This window comes from Lynx canadensis, chromosome B3, assembly GCF_007474595.2.
Source record: "Lynx canadensis isolate LIC74 chromosome B3, mLynCan4.pri.v2, whole genome shotgun sequence".
Taxonomy (NCBI): Eukaryota; Metazoa; Chordata; class Mammalia; order Carnivora; family Felidae; genus Lynx; species Lynx canadensis.
In genome coordinates, this window is record NC_044308.2 from 30,839,039 (window position 1) to 30,858,790 (window position 19,752).

Below are 19,752 nucleotides of genomic sequence, written 5' to 3' on the forward strand. Positions count from 1 at the left end.
CATTTGGGGGCAAGGGCAAGATCTACAGGGTCTGGGTTGCAGCCCCTGGGAGAGATTTGGGATTTCAGTGACCACAGGGTGGCTAGGGGATCTGTGAGAAGAAGTTCCTCCCCTGGGGAGGAAGCCAGGGCTTCTGATGAGCCACCCACTAGGAGAGGAGCACTGACCAATGTCAGTGCTGGGAATTCTGGACTGGAGGGCCTGCTGAGGGCCGGGATCTCTGTGCTACCTCTGACAGGCTGTACCTGCAGAGGCAGACTATTGCGTGAGGGTCAGGGCCCTGAGGACGGGGATGGGGCTCAGTCTGCCTTGCCCCAGTGGCTCTCCTGTCTCCAGGGTCAGGCAGCAGGTCCTCCCAACTTGGCCTTCTGCAGCCAGCCCAAGAAGTGCCAAGAAGCTCAAGTTTATTAGTTTATAAAAAAAATTACAGTATCTTTCACATGGGCTTAAAAAATGGGGAAGGTGGGGTACAGTAAAACATCATAGCTGTGCAGGGAACAGCCACAGGGGCATCCAGGCACCTTCAGCTCCAGCCTGCTTCCAGCAAGCTACACAGGCCCCTCGATCCAGGGCAAGGCAAAGGGAAGGGGTGGATGCAAGCAGGGAGACCCTCCTGCTAAGAGGCTCAGGTCCCCCCATTCTCAGCTTTGATCTTTTGGGGTCTGCGGGGGCCTGGGAGGAGGACAGGTGAGATGGCAGCTCAGACCACAGGCTGAGGACTCCCCCCCAACCCCCCCGCCCCTGCCTCCTGCACAGCCCATTTGGTGGTGCCCCTCCTCTCCCCAGAGGACAGTGCTGAGGAAGGCCTGTTGCCCACCTGAGGTTGTTGGTCTCCCCCTCCTTCTTCCTTTCTTAGGGACTAGGGGGACTTCTGGGTCCTGTGAGAGGCTGGTCCCCTCGGGTTGCCAGGCTGTAGTTTGCTCAGAAAGGCCTCTCTGTGCCCCACGTGTTCTGGAAGGGGCCGTGCTTGGAAGGAGAGGGTCCTGAGTAGAGGAGAGCCAGGTCCTCAAGGGGCTCAGTGAGCAGTTCAGAGGTTGATGAGGACCCACCACTGCCCCTCATTGTCAAGGGAGGGCACCTGGGAGCTGCTACCACGGCAGAGGAGAGAGCCATACCTCTGATCCGTGCTCAGGACCCTGCTGTGCTCCCTTGGATTTCTTCTTGCGGGACTTGCCCCCTGCAGGACATTGACACTGGGCTTGGAGGGACCTGCGGCCTCAGCCCCCTTTCTGCAGACTCTCCCACTCTGGGAGTGGAGTGGGAACTGGGGTGGAGAAGGGTGAGGTAGTTCTTGCAGGCCATCTAGTTCTTTGTGCTGTCCTAGCTTGTTACAATAGGAGTAGCCTACCTTTGGGTGCCAGGGGTCCGGGATCCCCCTGAAATGGAATGAGGAGAATTGAGGAATCAACCTGGTTGGGGCAGGGGCACCTTCTCTTGGAGAGGCAGAGCTCACCATCCTTCCAGATCGGTGGAGCTTCTCCTCAGGTGAGAATCCTCTCTGACCACCCCCTCTTCCCCAGGTGAAGGACACCAACAAGGCCACCGTGCCTTGGGCTGCTGTACTAGCTGGGACCCTTGGATTGAGGAGGGGAGGGGCATAACACAGGGAAGACATAGACCATGCAGAACAGTGTGATCCTTGGGGGTCATGACAGGCCCTGGGCATCTCCACTTCGGAGACCCCAGCTCCTGCCCCACTGTGACCCCAGATCTGTCTGCCCCACTAGCTTCCTTGGGATCTCCATTTGACTGTGTGAGATTAGGGCCCAAACCTGGAACCAGATGGTGCGGCCACGCCCGTCCTGCAGGGAGCTCATGCCCGGCATGCCATAGCACTGTAGCCATGCCCGAAAGGCAGCGAAGTCCTCCTCTCCGCTCTCCGGCCCGTAACCTTTGCCCCCTGTGGGACAGAGGAACCAGGCGGAAGTCAGAGGGCTGACTCGGGCTTAGAGAAGGGGGAGCCTGGTCAACTTGGCCCAGACCTCAGCTATATAGCTGATGGGCTGAGTCAGAGGGCCGAGGCTCTCCCTCCTCCAGCTGTGCATGCCCTCGGGCTGGTGTCTTCCCCACTCTGGGCCATGGCTTTCCCAACCTGGAGTGGGGTTGGTAATCCTTGTCCTGCCTGCCTCATGGGCACCTCAGAGGATACAGATACCTGACAAGTGAGTAGGCCTAGTCCATTCAGCAACAACTAGATCTACAAACATCCATGCCCCAGGTGGGGCAGGAATTGCCCTGAGGTTACACAACATGCTGAAGCACAGGTAGTTAGCCATCTTTGCCTCCCAGGCCTCACCCAGCTGGACCACTTCCTTGGGCACTGAGTGACACAGTTCCAGCAGGTCTGGGTTCTGCAGCTTCGCCCTGATCTTCTGGCTCAGGGTTAGCTCCGGGCTCTGGAGAAGGGGCAGGGCAGGACCTGGCTGTCAGCTTGACGCAGGACCACTGAGAAGGCAGCTGAGTCCCGGGGAGCAGAACCCCTGAGCTTGACAGGACTCAGAGACCATGCCTTAGCAGCAACCCCCCGCCCAACCCCCTACCCCCCACACTGCAGGGAAAGGGAAATGGACCCAAAGCCAAGAAAGGATGTACTTGAGCTAAGCTGGAGACACCTGACCCAGCCATACACTTGTTGGCCTGCTCTGATAGGTACATGCACATTCCTTCCTGCACTCTCACCGGCCTGTGCTGCTGCAGCGCCTCCAGAACCTCACGGGCTTTCTCGAAGGGGGGTATCTTCAATCTGAAGTGGGGTGGAGAGGGAGCCAGGCTAAGTAGTAGGGAATGTGGGTGCACCCAGCCCTCCCTAGTCCTCGTGGCTTGCCTGCTGACCGGTACAGGATCTCTGCCCGAAGATAGTTGCCAATGCCGTTGAAGAACCTCTGGTCCAAGAGGGCCTCACAGATGGGCTTGTCAAAGACCTTGTCCGCTAGGTTTCGTAACACATTCTCCCTGGAGGAACACAGCCTGGGCCCGTGAGACCCATTCTCTACCCCCATCCCTAATGCCTTGCTGCAGGATAGGGGAGAGGGGCTGGGAGTGTCTATTCCTGGGTGCAAGAGGAAGGAACACGGGAGTCCCCATTCCCCTTTCCCCAACCTCAGTGCTAGTTTGGCAGCAGGAACCTCCATTTTCCTATCCGTTAAATGGGAACATCAGAATAAGACTGTAATTCACAATGAAAGGTGAAAAGTACCAATCAAAAGCAATGTGTTCAAGGAAATACACGAGTCTGTATATGTTGTGGGTATATCACCAAAGTCCTCAGATTCAAGACTCTGCCTGCAGTCTGAAACTCCCTGTCTAGAACTTCTGATTGGTTAGCTCTGAGGATTTGACTTTGGTGGGGTCAACTTTTCTCAAGACCCTGAAGATCTCCAAGGAAGCTGGGACTGGTTCTGTGTAGCAGGTGTGTAAGGCAAGTCCTGGCTAGTGAGTGTCCCAGCAGCCCCCACCCCACCTCCAGGGGTCATGGATCCTTTCTCACCACCACGAAGAGGAAATGCATCTTGTTTCTTTGTGGGGAAAGACCATGGCAAGACTGACTCAGTAATGGGCATGAGGAGCATATGAAGTAGGGGCCAGAAGACAGAGTGTGGGGTGAAGGTAAGAGTGGACATTAGCCTAGGTGGTCAGATCACTGAGAGGAGCAGATCCCTGCGGGCTCCCCAGCTGTGAGACCAAAGAAGCGGCCAATATGCCTCCTCGTGTGACAGGAACTTCAGAGCCAGCTGGCAAAGAGTTAACTTGTGGCATGACTTCCCAGGAAAGATAAGATGGGAGGAATCCAGGACCAGGACAGACACTTCCCTGGGGAGCACTGGGGGTCATGCCTGGAAAGGCCAGGAGTCAAGTGGCTTCTGTGGTGCTAGAGACGCCCTGACCCACGGGCAACCAAGTCTGAGGGCCAACAGAAAGCACGCCATCCCCAAGGAAGGGAGGACTTGCCAGGTCCACTGTGGGCCTTCGTGTCTGTGGTGCTTGTCTGTTATATTGCTCTTCCTCTAGAACTCTGCAAGCCCGGCTCCTTTTTATCAGGCAGGCCTCAGCTCAAATGTCACCTAGAGTGGCCAACCCCCGCCACCCCCCCCCCCCCCCCCGCATACCCAGCCTAGTCATTCTCTACCTCTTGGATTTTTCTTCAGGCGTGTACCTATGTGAATTCATCTACTTTGTCTCCTGTCCCCCCTGGCCCATCTGAACTTTAGTTCTGTGGGAGCAGGGGCCACATCCATCTTGATCATTGCTGTACCCCCAACGCCTAGAAGAGAGCTTGGCATGAAACAGAAACCCATACGCAGTTCACCTTTAGAGGAAAGGAAGGGCTGCCACCGTGTCATCCTCTGTGACATGCATTACATCCTGGTGTTACCCCTCCCACAGAGGAGACCATGGGCTGTCACAGACCAGTGGGCAGGCAGAATGTGGGAGACCACAAAACCTGATGCAGAAACCATGTCATTAGGCAGTCCCCTGCCCACCCCCTTGAAGCCATTCCTTCCTTCTCAGCCTCCCTTCTTACCAGGTTGTTAAAGCCCCTTCACCTTTCTTCTTAGCCTCCTGAGAGCACCAAGAAACAAGAGTGGGATGCTGATCCCCAGCTCTGACTCGAACTGGCCATATGTCCGCAGGGTATGCCTAGCCATCCTCTTGCCCACCCCCATACCAGTTTGGGGGTTCCACATCCATCAGCTCAGAGAGCTGTCCCAGGAAAGGACGCCGTCTTGGTCTACACAGGAAGGGACTGAGGGCCAGAGGGGGCTACACTCGCCCCTCACGGGCCAGCGAGGCGCTAATTAGAGAGGCAGGCCCGGAGCCCAAGACTTCATCACACCTGGTGCTGGGCCTACCTGAACTGCTCATACTCCAGCAAGACGCAAGGCCCGCGGCCTGGCTGCCACTCGCCCCCGATGTCCCAGTGGCCGAAGCGGCGGATGTCCACGAAGCAGAGGGCGAGTCGGGGGCCAGGTGGGGCTGTGTAGAAGCGCAGGTGGGCGTGGGCGGGCAGTGCCTCGCTGGGCGCCAGCTGGAAGGAGCCGGACATGCCAAATCGGAAGACCAGGGCCAGTGGCTCCCGTGGGGGCTGGGCCCCAGGCAGGGGGCTCAGGGTCAGGCGCAGCTCTTTGCCACGGGCTGAGGATGAGATGCAGTAGGCGCTGCTCTCAAAGGGCACCTCGGGGTTGCGGCTGACGGGTGACTTCTCCACACACCCGCCGAACACCAACCCCCTGCACGCGTCGTTCACGAAGCGGCTGGCCAGATGCAGCTCGGGGCCCTCAGGCATTCTGTGGGAGGGGTGGCTGGGCCCTGTGGGTGGGGGAGGATGACAGCAGGTTGGGTCAAGTGTCCCCCTGTGAGGTGGAAATTCTCAGCCCATTTTGCAAAGGAGAGCCGTGGGGGTCAGAGCGGGCGGCGGCCAGCTAGGACTGGCCCGGGGCCCCACCTGAAAGCGCTGGGGAAGCCCTGGGCGCTGTGGAGCTCAGGCTGGGGAAGCGCAACTCTGCCTTATTTAACACTCTCCCAGGGTTCTCATGAGCTGCCACTGCTTTTAGAATAAAGTCCGGATCGGGGCGCCTGGGTGGCGCAGTCGGTTAAGCGTCCGACTTCAGCCAGGTCACGATCTCGCGGTCCGTGAGTTCGAGCCCAGCGTCAGGCTCTGGGCTGATGGCTCAGAGCCTGGAGCCTGTTTCCGATTCTGTGTCTCCCTCTCTCTCTGCCCCTCCCCCGTTCATGCGCTGTCTCTCTCTGTCCCAAAAATAAATAAACGTTAAAAAAAAAAAAATTTAAAGAATAAAGTCCGGATCTTTCCTGGGCCCACACGGTCATGTCACTTCCTCCCAGACTCCCCCTCACTCGCTTGCTCCAAGCACACTGTCTTCCCATCCCCATGTCTTTGCCTCTGCTGGCCCTTCTGTCTGGGACACTTAAGAGTGTTCTTTTCTTCATGGCACTCCCAGAATATGAAGTTATCTTGCTGGCTCTACCTCCACTCCCACCCCAGAGTGCAAGCTCTACTCGCCCATGACTCCGCTTCTTAGGACCTGGCCTGCATCTGGTCCACAACTACTGAGGGAGTGAACCTGACCCTTCCTGGGAGGCCAGGGCTGGGATAAAGAGGCCCAGAGAGACTCCCCCTCCCCCCCGCAGGGCTTGGCCAGCCTGCCACCACCTACTGGTCAGGACCAGAGCGAGGACAAGGAGGAGGGAAGGCAGGAATCTCCAGGCACATCTGCGCTGGAACCAGGTCCCCACGACTCAGAGGGAGGACAGGGGTGACAAGAAGGGCTCCCGAGCTCCAGGCCATGGTCCAGGAGGGTCACAGGAAAACGCCCAGGTCAGCTCCCGGGGCGGAGGGACGCAAACTCCACCCGCCCACCCTCGCCCCTCCTGCCGGGCCGAGGGAGTGGAGATGGCCACTCTCCTCTTTCTGGACGTGCCGAGATCAAGGCGAAGTTGTGTGTGGGACAGAGGCGGCCGTTTAGCTAGGGCAGACTCCCTTACCTCCTCAGCGCCGTCGGGGGCTGGCACCCGAAAAGAAAAGTTTCGTTTTTCGGGAAAAGGTGAATGTCCAGATTCCTAATTTCCGCAGTGTTCGCCTCCCCTTCACCCTCCTCCTCGCTGCCCGTCCTCGGCTAACCCCAGGTCCCTTCCTTCCCAAGGGCCTCCAATCTCATCCCCTCCTCAGCTCCGCTTTTCCCCACGCCCCCCGGACACCTGCGCCCCGCGCCGCTCCCGCCAGCCTGCGGCCACTGAGGGGTTAACGCGGGGGCCGGTCCGCGCCTAAGAGCACGCTGGGAGCTGAGGTCTCCGCTCCCGCGCCTGCTGGGAAGTGTAGTTTCTCGGGCAGGGCAGAGGCTGGGCGGGGTGGGCTGGGGGCCCCGGGTGCGGGAAAGGTTTGGGGGCAGTCACCTGGCTGGGAGGTGGAGGAGGAAAACTGGCTTCCCGCCGGCGCCGAGCAGCGGGGTCAGGTCTGATGTCTCGGGTTGCAGCTGTCTCCGTGGCCGGCGGGGGCGGGGAGAGTCACCCGGCTAGTCCCCCGGCTAGTCCCCTACGGGGTCGACACTGCCAGCAGGAAACTGCAGCAATGGCCCGAGGCCGAGGCGCCTGCAGCTGGGCGCGCACCCGTGCGTGATAAACGCAGACCCTGGGGACCCGGTGGTGGCCCCTAAATGCCAACGTACAGACAGAACACATAAACAGAAACATCACCACCACCTGCCCGGTGGCAAGTGCAGCCGAGCAACAAAATGCGGGCAGAGAAGCAGAACCCACTTCAGATGGTTCTCTGGGGGAGGGACTCTCTGAGGTGACGCTTAGGCTGAGTCCTCAGGAGACAGCTGGCTGGCGGGGGACAGGACGATATGCCAGACGGAAGGAAAGGCCATTGCAAAGGCCTGCAGGCAGAAAAGGGATTGGCCCACTGAAAGAAGGCATGTGTGGCTGGGGTGGGGCTGGGGGGAGGGCTGGGAGGTGAGGACAGACACACAACAAGGTGAGGTCAGGTCAGGTCTGGTCTCAAGAGGCCTCTGTAAGGAGCCTGCATTCCATCGTCAGTGGAGCAGGCACAGGTGCCTGACCCATGGCCCTGATTTGCCCCTGCCTATTACTTCTGCTTCCTCCTCCTCCATCTACTCATTTATTTTGGTAGAAGTATTCTGAGGTAAACTGGGGAAAATACGACATTTCATCCCTAATACCTCAACAGGCATCTCTAAAAAGCAATATCCTACAAAGCCACAATACGTTTACTATACCTAATAAAATTAGTACCATCTAATACCTAGTCCACATTCAGATTTCCCTAATTGTCCCCAAAATGACTTGTATAGCTAGTTTGTTTAAAGCAGAGTCCGATCAAGGATTATATGACTCTTTAATCATTTTTTAAGGTTTATTTATTTATTTTGAGAGAGAGAAAAGGAGAGAGAGGAGTGGGGGAAGGGCTGGGAGGGGAGAGGGAAAGGAGAATCCCAAGCAGGCTCTGTGCTGTCAGCACAAAGCCCAAGGCAGGACTCAGACTCACGATCTTCGAGATCATGACCTGAGCGGAAAACAAGAGTTGGACGCTTAACTGACTGAACCACCCAGGCGGCCAGCTTTAATCATTTTTGATCTTGACTGAACCACCCTCTTCCACCCACCTCACCCTTTTTTCTTTTTCTTTTTGATCTTCCTGGAGTCTAAGCCAGTTGAGATGCCCCATCATATTCTGGATTTGTCTGAACGTTTTCTTAGATCTCTCTTAGGTGTTGCTCTGTACTCCAAAATTGCTTCACATTAGGAGGCACCCAACATCTGGTTGTCCCACTTTAGTGCAGCTGAAATTGATTACAGGTGAGGTGGTCACCAGACCTCTGCTTTGTAAAGGTATGTTTTCACACCTTGTGCCCACTAAGCAATCTACAGGGTGATTTATTTGTTGGTTGTTTTGTTTAAATTAAGGTATAATTTATATATAGTAAAATTCACCTTATTAAAGTGTGAGTTTTGACATACACTCACATAACCATCATGACAGTCAAAAGATAACACATTTCCATCACCCAAAATTTGCCTATACACCTTATTGGTCAACACTTCCACCCCATCTGCTGGCAACCACTGATCTGTTTTCTGTCCCTATAGTTTTTGCCTTCTCCATAACACCATATAAATGGAATCTTCAGTAGGTAGTCTTTTGAGTCTGGTTTTTTTTTTTTTTTCAACGTTTTTTTTTTTTATTTATTTTTGGGACAGAGAGAGACAGAGCATGCATTGGGGAGGGGCAGAGAGAGAGGGAGACACAGAATCGGAAACAGGCTCCAGGCTCTGAGCCATCAGCCCAGAGCCCGACGCGGGGCTCGAACTCACGGACCGCGAGATCGTGACCTGGCTGAAGTCGGACGCTTAACCGACTGCGCCACCCAGGCGCCCCTTGAGTCTGGTTTTTTAGCATAATGCATTTTTAAAATATTTTTACTTCATTTTTAAGTAGGCTCTACATGCAACGTGGGGCTGGAACTCACTACCCTGAGGTCAAGAGTCACAAGGTCCACCAACTGAGCCAGCGAGGTGCCCCTTAGCATAGTACATTTGAGATCCATCTGTGTCATTATGATTATCAGTTCTTTTCTTTTCTTTTCTGAGTAGTATTCCACTGTGTAGCTGGGCCAGTGTTTTCAACCATTTACCAACTGAGGAGGTTGGGTTGTTTATGGGAGGGGATTCTTTAGCACCACAAAATATCCAGTTTCACATCACATAAACATTTCACTTTATGGCTTTATTATCCTTGATGATCCTTGCTTCAATCAAGTATTTAACTGGGAGTCACAAAATGGTGTTTTTCTGTCATTCCTTCTACCTCAGCTAGAAATCTCCTGTAAAGAAGAGCTGGACCTCATTGACTAAGGTTATCTGGTTATCCTGAAATGCTAAAAACACAGGAGAGATCTGAATTCTTTCCCTTTAACTATCAATTTTCAGGCTAAAAATTTGGTCCAATAACATCCAATGGTGACAAATCAGGACTGATTTGGCTTTTGGGGGGACGGACTGCATCTTTTATAGACTCTTCCATTACAGACTCAAGGATTTTTTTTTGTTTTTTGTTTTTTAATTTTTTTTTCAACGTTTATTTGTTTTTGGGACAGAGAGAGACAGAACACGAACAGGGGAGGGGCAGAGAGAGAGGGAGACACAGAATCAGAAACAGGCTCCAGGCTCTGAGCCATCAGCCCAGAGCCCGACGCGGGGCTCGAACTCACGGACCGCAAGATCGTGACCTGGCTGAAGTCGGACGCCTAACCGACTGCGCCACCCAGACGCCCCAAGGATTTTTTTACATTCAACATCTTTAAATCCGTTCAAGTCTTTATCTTTTCCCCCATCTATTGGAGGAGTACTTTATTAGGCACTGGGGCTATACAAACATGGGAATACAATTCCCATCCTTAACAAACTCAGAATGATAAAAGAGGCAAATGACTAAACACAAAATTACAATCCATGTTATAAGGCCATGAGAGAAGTACCTGTGGGATTCTGTGACCCCACTGAGGATGGAATGCTACCTGGGAAATCAAGCTTATATTAAACGTTTGAGGAGACTTTGAACTTCCTTGTGACTTTTTGCCACTTTATTTTTGTTTATTCGATTTTTCCATTTTTGTCTTCCTGCTCTCCCGTGGGCCACTTGAATGTTTCCAATTCCACTTTGACTTGGTGTTGCTTTTGAGTGTATTACATTGCACAGCCTCTGAACTAGTTCTAGATACGACACACGTATTTGTCATGGTTCACTGGTATCGACGCTTTGTCTAAGTGCCGTGTAGAAACCTTACCTCCCCTTACCCTCTCCTGTTTATAATAACCTGAAATATTCCCTCTACATACTCTGAAAACCACATCCATCAGTGTTCCACGTTTTGCTTCAACTGTCAAACGGAACCGAAAATGATCAAGTCTAACCGTATCCATAGTTTTACTCCTTCCATTGCTCTTACTCCCCGATGTTCCAAGATTCCTTCATCATTTCCCTTCTGATTAGAGATCCTCCTTTCGCCTTTTTATTTTTAGGTCTGCTGGTGACAACTTATATTAGTTACCCTTCATCAGAGAATATCTTGATTTCCCCCTTTACTCTCGAGGTGATTTTTGCTGAATATAGACTTCTCGGTTGAAATTTTCTTTCAGGGCCTGAAAAATGTGCTTCTTCCACTTGGCCTCTATGGTTTCTGGTGAGAAGTCCAGGATCATTCGAACAGTTTCTCCCCCCATAAGGTAAAGTGTCATTTCTCTCTTGCTGCTTTCAAGATTTTTTTTCTCTTCTTTAGCTTGCAGAAGTTTGATTGTATGATGTAGCTCAACATGGATTTCTTTGGGTCCAACCCATATGGGATTCATTCAGCTTCTGGACTCTGTAGGTTTAGGGAACTTTTGCCATTTTGGGGAGATTTTCAGCTATTATTTCTTTGCATATTTTTTTTCTGTCCTAGCCTCTTTCTCCTCACGTTCTGAGACTCTGAAGGCATGACTATTAGAGCTTATGTTACAGTCCTGCAGGTCCGAGACTCTGTTTTATTGGTTTCTGTGTGCTTATTTTCCAAATTACCTTCTGTTGTTCAGATTGGATAATTCCTAGGATTTATCTTCAAATCCATGGATTCTTTCTTCTAATAAGTCCATCTAGTGATTTCTCACTTTGATTACTACAGATTTCAGTTCTAAAACTTCTATCTGGTTCCTTGTATCTTCTATTAAGACTTGAGGCATTTTTACATTGGCTGCTTTAAAATCCTTGGCAGAGGCGCACCTGGGTGGCTCAGTTGGTTAAGGGGCTGACTTTGGTTCAGGTTTGTGAATTTGAGCCCCACGTCAGGCTCTGTGCTGACAGCTCAGAGCCTGGAGCCTGCTTCGGATTTTGTGTCTCCCTCTCTGCCCCTCCCCCACTGACACTCTTGTCTCTGTCAAAAAAAAAAATGGATGTGTTAATAATTTTTTAAATAAAAAAATAAAAAATTTAAGTTCTTGGCATAAAGGCACCTGGGTGGCTCAGGTGGTTGGGTGTCAGACTCTTGATTTTGGCTCAGGTCATGATCTCATGGTTTGTGGGATCGAGCCCCGTGTTGGGCTCTGTGCTGCCAGCATGGAGCCTGCTTGGGATTCTCTCTCTGGCCCTCCCTCTGTTCACATGCTCTCTCAAAATAAATAAATAAAAACATTAAAAAAAATAAAATCTTTGGCATACAAGTCTGTATTTTCTTGGTGTTGGCATCTGTTGTCTTTTCTCATTCAAACTGAAAGTTTCTTGGTTCTTGGCTTTTTTTTTTTTTAAATCCTGGACATTTGGGGTATTGAGACTCTGGATCTTATTTAGATCCTCTTTTTTAGCAGGGCTTCCCAGACACAGCACCAGTGAGGAAAGGAGGAGGGAATGCCACTTCCTTGTTGCCATGTGGGGTGGGAATCTAGGCACCCACTCAGCCTCTGCGGGCGGGGGGGGGGGGAGCAGGGGTGTGGCACAGGGGTGGAAAAGGGACTGCAGTTTCTCTGTGCTGTGACTGGAGGCCAGCAGTGAGTATCTGTAGTTTCCCGTCTTGTTGGTTGGCCCCTTTCCTGGTCCTTTGGCTCAAGAGAGGATGCTTGTCAGGGTTTTCTGTGTGCTGGTGTGTCCCAGGCTGCCAGTCTCCCGCCTTCAGGCGGGGACACACAAAGCAATCTAAGATCTACTCTGCTGTGATCCTTCAGTTCCTGAGGATCCTAGCCAGTCTGCCTTCTCTTCACCTTTTAGAGTCTTATGTTTGTTTCGTAAGTAATGTCCAAGGTTTTCAGCTCTACTTAGTGGGAGGAAAAAATGCTCCATTTTCCCAGAAGCAGAAGTTAGGAGTGGAGTCGGTCCTTAAACTTTCTGATGCTTAAATGGAACCATCTTTGGCCAGTGGGACATGCTGGATCCTTTTGACAGGACTATTCTTTGATGGCTTTCCTGCACCCTAAGATGTTTTAGGCTTAAGGTGCTGTAATAAAATACAAACTGGGTGGCTCAAACCACATTTATTTCTCATGTTCCAGAGGCTGGGAAGCCTGAGATCAAGGAGCCAGAAGATTTGGTTCTTGGTGGGCCTTCTCCTGCTTTGCTGTTCTCATGTGGCCTTTTCTCAGTACATGTTTGTGGAGAGAGTCCCTCTGTCTTTCCTAATCCCATCATGAAGGTCCCACTCTCATGACCGTATCTAAACCTAATCACTCTACAAAGGCCCCATCTCCTAAAACCATCTAATTGGGCAGTTAAGGCTTCATCTGGGGAGGGGGGGAGGACACATACATTCAGTCCCTACCCCACTCCTCTTGACAATGAGTGGTTTGAGGGGGTGTAGGCTTCCTCTCTTCTAAATGGACACAGCAGGAAGAGCAGGGCTCTCTCCTTTCTCTCTTTGGGGCATCTGGCACTATGGCCACGTGCTTCTGCCAGCCTGAGAGGGCAGTGCCACGAGTGTCACGGGACTAGGAACCAGAACCCTGATTTTCTGGTCTACCGACAAGCTGTTTCATTTTGGTCCTTGTTCTGCCTCACCCCTGACCTGCCTCAACCAGCAGATAGAAAGAGTGACGGGCCGGGGACATCTGTATGTTGCTTGGCTTCTCACAAAAACCTTTCATTTGAACCCAAAAAGAAACCTGTGCACACACTCCTTTACACTTCTGTTTATTCTTCCTGCTTGTGAAAACTGTTGACAAGTGCCTCTCGTGGGGGAGGGAGGGCAATGCTGGAAAAATCCTCAGAATCCTTATGCTGAATTCTCAAGTGGTAACCTGGCAAGCCAGAGATCTGGGAGGCCAGGCCTCCAGGGTCCTGGAGCTGGAGCCACCCCTCAAGAGTTTGGGGGGCAGCAACTCGACACGGGCAAGGCGGCTCCACAGGGGCCCCAAACACCATTCTCCTCAGCCTAGGGAGCTCATCAGGGTCTGAGCCTGCTTCAGTTCTGCGGGAGGAAGAGGCGGCGGTAGGTGGGCAGCACTGGGGTGGGATCTGGGAGGGGCCCTTCCCCCTCCGGGTACAGCTGAGTCTCACCTGCCAGGAGGACCTGGAACTTGTCTGCTGAGAGGGACATGGCCACAGGCTGGGCCGGAGCACCCGAGGCAGCTGCCACCTCCAGCCTCAGATGCACCATGGGCTCTTCCACGGACCGAAGCAGGCTGGAGCTCAGGGTGTAGTCCACGCGCCAGCCCACGCCCGCCAGCCTATTCACTGCGGGGTGGGGTGGGGCTCTCAGGATCACAGGCTGGTGAGCCACACAGCCCTTAGCCCACACCTGGGTCAGCTCTCAACCCTTCAGAGCTGCGTGATCTCTGAGAAGCTCTCATCCCTCTGACCCAGGGCAGACACGCCACAATCAGAAGCTAGATAGATTATCCACAGATCTCAGAGGAAAGAAATCTGGGCTGGAGTCAGGAGTCCTGGGCTCTGTAACTCCTTCACATGTGACTAGGGTCAAGTCTCCTTCCTGAGGTCAAGCACCTCTCGGGCAGCAGGCACCTTCTAGAGTGGAAGCCAGACCCCACCCCCCACACTCACCACGCAGGCTGCAGGCCCGCAGGTGCTCTTGTAGGGGACTCTGCTTCTCCTCATAACAGCGACAGAGGCTGGCCGCGTGCTCTGGGGGCAGAATAGAGGTCCCCTGAAGTAGCAGGTAGGGGCTCAGACTGCTCACAGGGCACCTCTCAGGGCCACCCGGCCCTGCCTGCTGCCCAGCAGCCTCTGGCACACAGGTTACCTGCCCGCTGCCTGCACACCCATACCTTTGGGCAGCCCCAGCTGCTGCAGTTCGCTGGACAAGGACTCGCCATCCACGCTGTGCTTGGCTGCACTGGAGAGGATGAAACTCAGCACTGCCACCGTGGCCTTGACATCGCCCGACTCTGGGAGGACCCATGGGTGGGGTAGGGGGTGTCACTGTGGCCTCGGCCAGCTCCTTGTTGCCCTACTATCTTCAGCTCAGAGCCCCTGGGCCTGCTTGAGCCCATGAGCACTGTTACTGCTTCACCAGGAAGTGGAAGAGGACACTGGCGAGCGGGGGGGGGGGGGGGGGGTGGATGTCAACACCTTTCTTCCCCTCATGCGCCTCTGCTGAGGCAAGTGCATCAGGGCAGACTGCTGGGAGGAGGGGCCTCTGTGCTAACCCCCAGGCCTAGTACCTAGAGTGGCCCAAACATCTGTGGACTCAGTGGGGGTACTCACCAAACCTGGCATCGGCGGTGAGCTTCAGGATCTTCTCGTACTATGGGGAAAGGAGGCCCTCAGGGGGTGCCAGACCCCTGCTCACCAGCCTCTTGCACCCCAGCCAGGGTCCTGATCACCCGCCTCCCTGGGTCTGGTGCACTTTCAGGGCAGTAGAGGTCACAGGCTCATGGGACAGTGGGGTGCTGGGCCCGGCACTCACGTCAATCCCCTGTCCCAGGAGTTCTTTCAGCACCTGGCTACACAGCAGCCTCAGCTTCACGGAGGACTGGAGGGGAAGGCCTTGCATTAGTCAAAGTGTCCCACCTCACCCCTCCATGCTGGGGGGGCGGGCTCAGAGAGGGCTGGCCACATGATCAGAGTCATACAGCAGGCTAGGACAAGCTGAGGGCACTGAGGCCCCAACCTCCGAGTGACCTCACCACCCTTCATCCCCAAAGCCCCCATCCCCCATCCCTGCTCCTCCCACCCTCAAAAAGGTCCCATGCACTCAACAATCTTGGCCAGCGTGCTGATCTCTGCCAGGACCCAGTCAGGACAGTCCAGATCACCGCAGAACCGGAACCTCTGCACAAGAGTGAGGCAGATGGTCAGGCTGGGGCAGGGGGTGGTGGGGGGTGCCGAGGTGTGGCCAGGTGTCTCCCACATTCTGTTCTTTAGGGACCCCTGCTCCCTGTCCAAGATGGAGGCCGTCTGGCCACTTGTTCTCTCCGATTACCAGGCCATTTAGGGAACCCTCTCACTGACCCCACCCACCACCAAGCCTAGTTCTGATGCCTGTCCTGGGTGTTCATGCGCTCAGCAGTGACTGTGGCAAACTTCTCTGTGGCAGATCCTGCTCTAAGTGCTGGGGGTACAGCATAGAACAAAGTCCTTGTCAGGGCGTCATGACCTCTCACTTTCTCCTCCTTCCCTTCTCCAGCTCCAGCCACGCTGGCCTCCCTGCTACTCCTGTTACAACGGGCACTCTCCCGTGTCCTTGCCACCCCCTCTGCACACCCTGCTCTCTCCTCTTTCATTCAGGTCTCTGCTCAAATGGGCATTCTCTGACCATACTTTCTAAAACAGCCCCTTACACAAGGCAATTCTGGGGGCCAGTGCCCCAGTGATCTTGATTGTGGTAAAGTTTTCAGGAACATATACGTGTTGAAACTTATTGAACTGTACATTTACAGATGTGTATTACTGACTTTACTTCAGTTAAGCTGTTAATAAAATAGTTGGGGCTCCCAGGTAGCTCAGTCAGTTAAGCGTCTGACTCTTGATTTCGGCTCAGGTCATGATCTCATGGTTTCTGAGTTTGAGCCCCCCCTCAGGCTCTGTGGCATTGTGGAGCCTGCTTGGAATTCTGTCTCCCTCTCTCTCTCTGCCCCTTCCTGCTCATGCTCTCTCTCTCAAAATAAATAAACTTAAAACAAACAAATAAAATACCTCTTCTCCATCATACTCTAGCCCCTATCCTTTTTATTATTTTGTTTCAATATTTATTTATTTTTGTGAAGGGGGGCACGAGTGGGGGTGGGGGAGGGGCAGACAGGGAGACAGAGAATCCCAAGCAGGCTTTGCGCTCTCAGCACGGAGCCCGACGTGGGGCTCAAACTCAGGAACTGTGAGATCATGACCTGAGCCAAAATCAAGTCAGGCACTTAACCAACTGAGCCACCCAAGGCATTGCTCTATCCTTCTTTCTTGATCTCCACAGCATTTATCACAGCAGACAGGTTTTATTATCTATTTGAGGTCTGTCTCCTGCTAGAATGCAAACCCACCCTGTCAACCACATTTTGCCCATACCCTCCATTCCCCAGACCAGCTCCTGTCCGCCTGGCAGGACTCTAGTGCACAGCAACATCCACGTCCATCCTTCCATGCCTCTTACCTGTGGGCAGCTTCCTGCTGCTGGGAACAAAACCGCATAAACTGAGGACACCGCAAACCCATGTTCTCCTGATCCCACTGGACCCTCAGGCAGCCTGGAAACACCATGTCCTCTACTTGGCCCCCCCAGTCACCTTCTCAGACACTTCAGGCCTGCTCCATGACCCTTCAACCTCCAACCCTCTTGCTCCTCTTCACCTGACCCTACTGCACTGGTGCTTCTATATGGGCCTCCAGTGAAGTCCCATAGCCATGGTCACAAATGACTGTCACTAAATCTGGCCTTCCTCTTCCTCAACTCCTCAGTGACATCTGACACAAACCCGTCCTCCCTGGTGAAACACCATACTCTTCTGGACTTCTCCCGGTCCTGGCCTTGGTCTCATTCGCTGGCTCACCCTCCTCCCCCCACCCCCAAATAGTGATCTCTGCACATCACCTGCTGTCATTACTCTGGGGCAGGAGCCTGGACCAGTTGGTGAGGTGATGGGATGTTAAGGACAGTGACAGGCTTGCACTCATCTCTATTTCAGGGGTTTTTAACATTTTGGTGCCATAGACTCATTTGGCATCTGGCAAAACCTACAGGCCTTTCTCAAAACAATGTTTTTATTTTTATTTTAATTTTTTAAATGTTTATTAATTTTTGAGAGAGAGAGACAGAGCATGAGTGGGGAGGGGCAGAGAGAGAGGGAGACACTGAATCCAAAGCAGGCTCCAGGCTGAGCTGTCAGCACAGAGCCTGACATGGGGCTTGGACCCGTGAACCCATGAACTGTGAGATCATGACCTGAGCCGAAGTTGGAAGCTTAAACGACTGAGCCACCCAGGCGCCCCTCAAAACAATGTTTTTAAATGCATAAAATACATAGGATTGCAAAGGAAACTAAGTTATCAAAATCTTCAAATAAATTGGTGATGTAGTGTATGTTTCAAGTCTGATATCCACTGTAATTTACAAATGAACATAAATACATACATGAACAATGTCACCAACTGTAATGTGATAGGCAGATATCTCTCATTTCTCTTGGTGACAAAGTCAGAGGTGCTAACATTGGGGCTTATTGCCAACATTCATGACTGAAGGCAATGCTGAATTTCAGTTTGAAGTTGGTGAAAATTAAGATGTGAGATTTCTCCTACGTTCATGGGCCCCTGACTTCTACCCACAGAAGTCTTCCACCATCTCTGTATTACTTACATTTTTTTTACTACAAGAACGTGTTTCTTGCGTTCGTTTCTTAAAATGCTGGCATTTCTCAAGGTTCTGCTCTAGGTCCTCTCTTCCCAACTCACATCACTCAGGTTACTTGTTTTTAGGGTTACCGTGATCATCTTGGTGCTGATGACTCCTAAATTTATAACTGCACTGTAGATTCTCTTCTGAGCTTTAGCCCCTGAAATCTAGACGGTCGTCTCCCAGCTGCACCTGGTGGCCCACAGACACCTCCCACAGTGCCTGGCAAAATGTGCTCTTCCCATTGAAGCCTGCTCCCCTTCCTGGGTTTCCCATCCCACTGAGCACAGCCACCTGGGAACCAAGCCCAGACACCTGCCTCTCCCTTTTCCCTCAAGCCTCTGGTCCTCAGGCCCTGATGATTTCTCCACTCTCTCTGCCCTAACTCAGGTCACCACCATTTCCTGGGGGGTCTGCTGCCCTAACTGGGGCCCTCTGCTCCCCTCCTGCTCCCACCACAAGTCAGCCGAAAATAGGAAAATATCTCTAATTTCTGCTGGAAAGGACCTTCCTAGCTTCTCAGTGCTCTCTTCTTAAAGTAAACTCCTTTCCCAGCTCTCAAGACCCAGCAAGATATGGTCTTTGCTTACCTGTTGAGCCTCATGTTTCACTAACCTCCAGTTGGTCCCCTTCCAGATAGGTGAAGTGCGTCTACCTAGGGAGCCCTGCTCTCTCTCCCCTGAAGTCTTTAAACATGCTGTTCTCTGTCTGAAGATACAGCCCCCACCCGCAAAGCTTCCAAACCTCTGGTACACAAACTGCACTGCGGCCAGCCAGCTTTCTTCCCTGCCCCCGCCTCCTCAGGTTGCTGTCAGGTTCAGGAAGCCTTCCTAACACTACACACGTTAGGTCCCGTCCCCTCAAGTCCTAACTATGACCGCCAATTCAGGCCCCCTGCAGCTGAAGTCCCAGCGCCTGGCACCCTGCCTGGTACAGAGTAGGCACTCGAAGTCTGTCGAAGGAATGAATGGATGGAGGAGTGGAGAAGCCTCAATCCCACGTCTAGTCCTGTCTGGTTCTGGGAAGGGCGAAGGGGCTTCCTAACAGTGCGGAAGACTCAGCCTAATTCCAAGCAAATTATTCTCCAGGTCTCACAGGAGGGCCGGGAAGCGGGCACCTCCCGCCGCAGGCAAGCCCAGTTCCTGTCCGGGGGGTGCGGGCCCTTCCTTTCCGCCGAGGAAGCACCCGGGACACCAAGGCCGCAGGGCTCCCGCCCGCCCTGCCAGCCGGACGCTCGGCCCTCACGACCGCACCCAGGTGTCTGCCGAGGGGCCGGGACCGTCTCCACCTGCCCGTCCCGACGTCCGCCCGCGGCCGCAGCCACGAGACTCGGGCGCCCGCCTGCCCGCCCGCCCCGGGGCCCCGCCTCCCGACACCCCGCGGCCCTCACCATCGCGCCAGAAAGCCGCCCGGCCTTTCTCCTCCCTGCGCGCCTGGTCAGCTGACTTGGCGCTCACGTGACGCGGGGCGGGGCCTCTGCGGGCGGGGGCGGGGACGGGCGCGCGTCTGCGCTTCCGGAGCTGCAGGGGGCTGGCGATGAGTTCCGTGTCTCCCCGGAACCTCTTCCCGGAACTGCCCGGCGCCGGCCCCCAGTTTAGCTAGAAGAGAGGGACAGGGAGCCATTGAATGTGTTCAACTTAAGAGACCAGGAGTCCGGGAGCCCTTTTTGGCACTTGCGATGATACTCTTGAGAAGGGGGGCGTTCAGGTCGTTCCGTGTATCCCGCCAGTAAGCCGTGCCGTTATAGGTAGCTGTGGGCTGCGGCAAAAGACAGTTTAAAAACTTTACCGAAATAAGATACACATAAAGAAAATTGTGGGGCGCCTGGGTGGCGCAGTCGGTTAAGCGTCCGACTTCAGCCAGGTCACGATCTCGCGGTGCGTGAGTTCGAGCCCCGCGTCAGGCTCTGGGCTGA

General features: G+C 53.6%; 2 protein-coding genes across 6 annotated transcripts; both read right to left on the bottom strand.

Annotated features, from left to right (window-relative positions):
* Positions 1-389: 389 nt before the first annotated feature.
* NEIL1 (nei like DNA glycosylase 1) lies at positions 390-7,083 on the bottom strand. Of its 5 annotated transcripts, none has more exons than XM_030317663.1 (10): positions 6,910-7,083; positions 4,851-5,307; positions 2,833-2,952; positions 2,680-2,743; positions 2,297-2,396; positions 1,773-1,900; positions 1,349-1,376; positions 1,116-1,177; positions 818-983; positions 390-672 (listed from the first exon to the last, which is right to left on the bottom strand). In XM_030317663.1, the coding sequence occupies exons 2-10, from the start codon at positions 5,282-5,284 to the stop codon at positions 626-628; spliced, it is 1,149 nt and encodes a 382-aa protein (XP_030173523.1). In that variant the 5' UTR covers positions 5,285-5,307; positions 6,910-7,083; the 3' UTR covers positions 390-625. The 5 variants fall into 5 exon arrangements, 4 of the variants coding, with proteins under 4 accessions (XP_030173523.1, XP_030173520.1, XP_030173521.1 ...); XM_030317660.1 differs by lacking the exon at positions 6,910-7,083 and adding an exon at positions 6,184-6,810; XM_030317661.1 differs by lacking the exon at positions 6,910-7,083 and adding an exon at positions 6,502-6,809.
* Positions 7,084-13,170: 6,087 nt separating this feature from the next.
* Positions 13,171-19,319, bottom strand: COMMD4 (COMM domain containing 4). The gene is made up of 8 exons (XM_030317665.1): positions 19,228-19,319; positions 15,215-15,286; positions 14,922-14,987; positions 14,720-14,759; positions 14,281-14,400; positions 14,057-14,137; positions 13,553-13,729; positions 13,171-13,463 (listed from the first exon to the last, which is right to left on the bottom strand). Exons 1-8 carry the CDS (start codon positions 19,228-19,230, stop codon positions 13,423-13,425), a joined length of 600 nt encoding a protein of 199 aa, XP_030173525.1. The 5' UTR covers positions 19,231-19,319; the 3' UTR covers positions 13,171-13,422.
* Between the last annotated feature and the right edge of the window lie 433 nt (positions 19,320-19,752).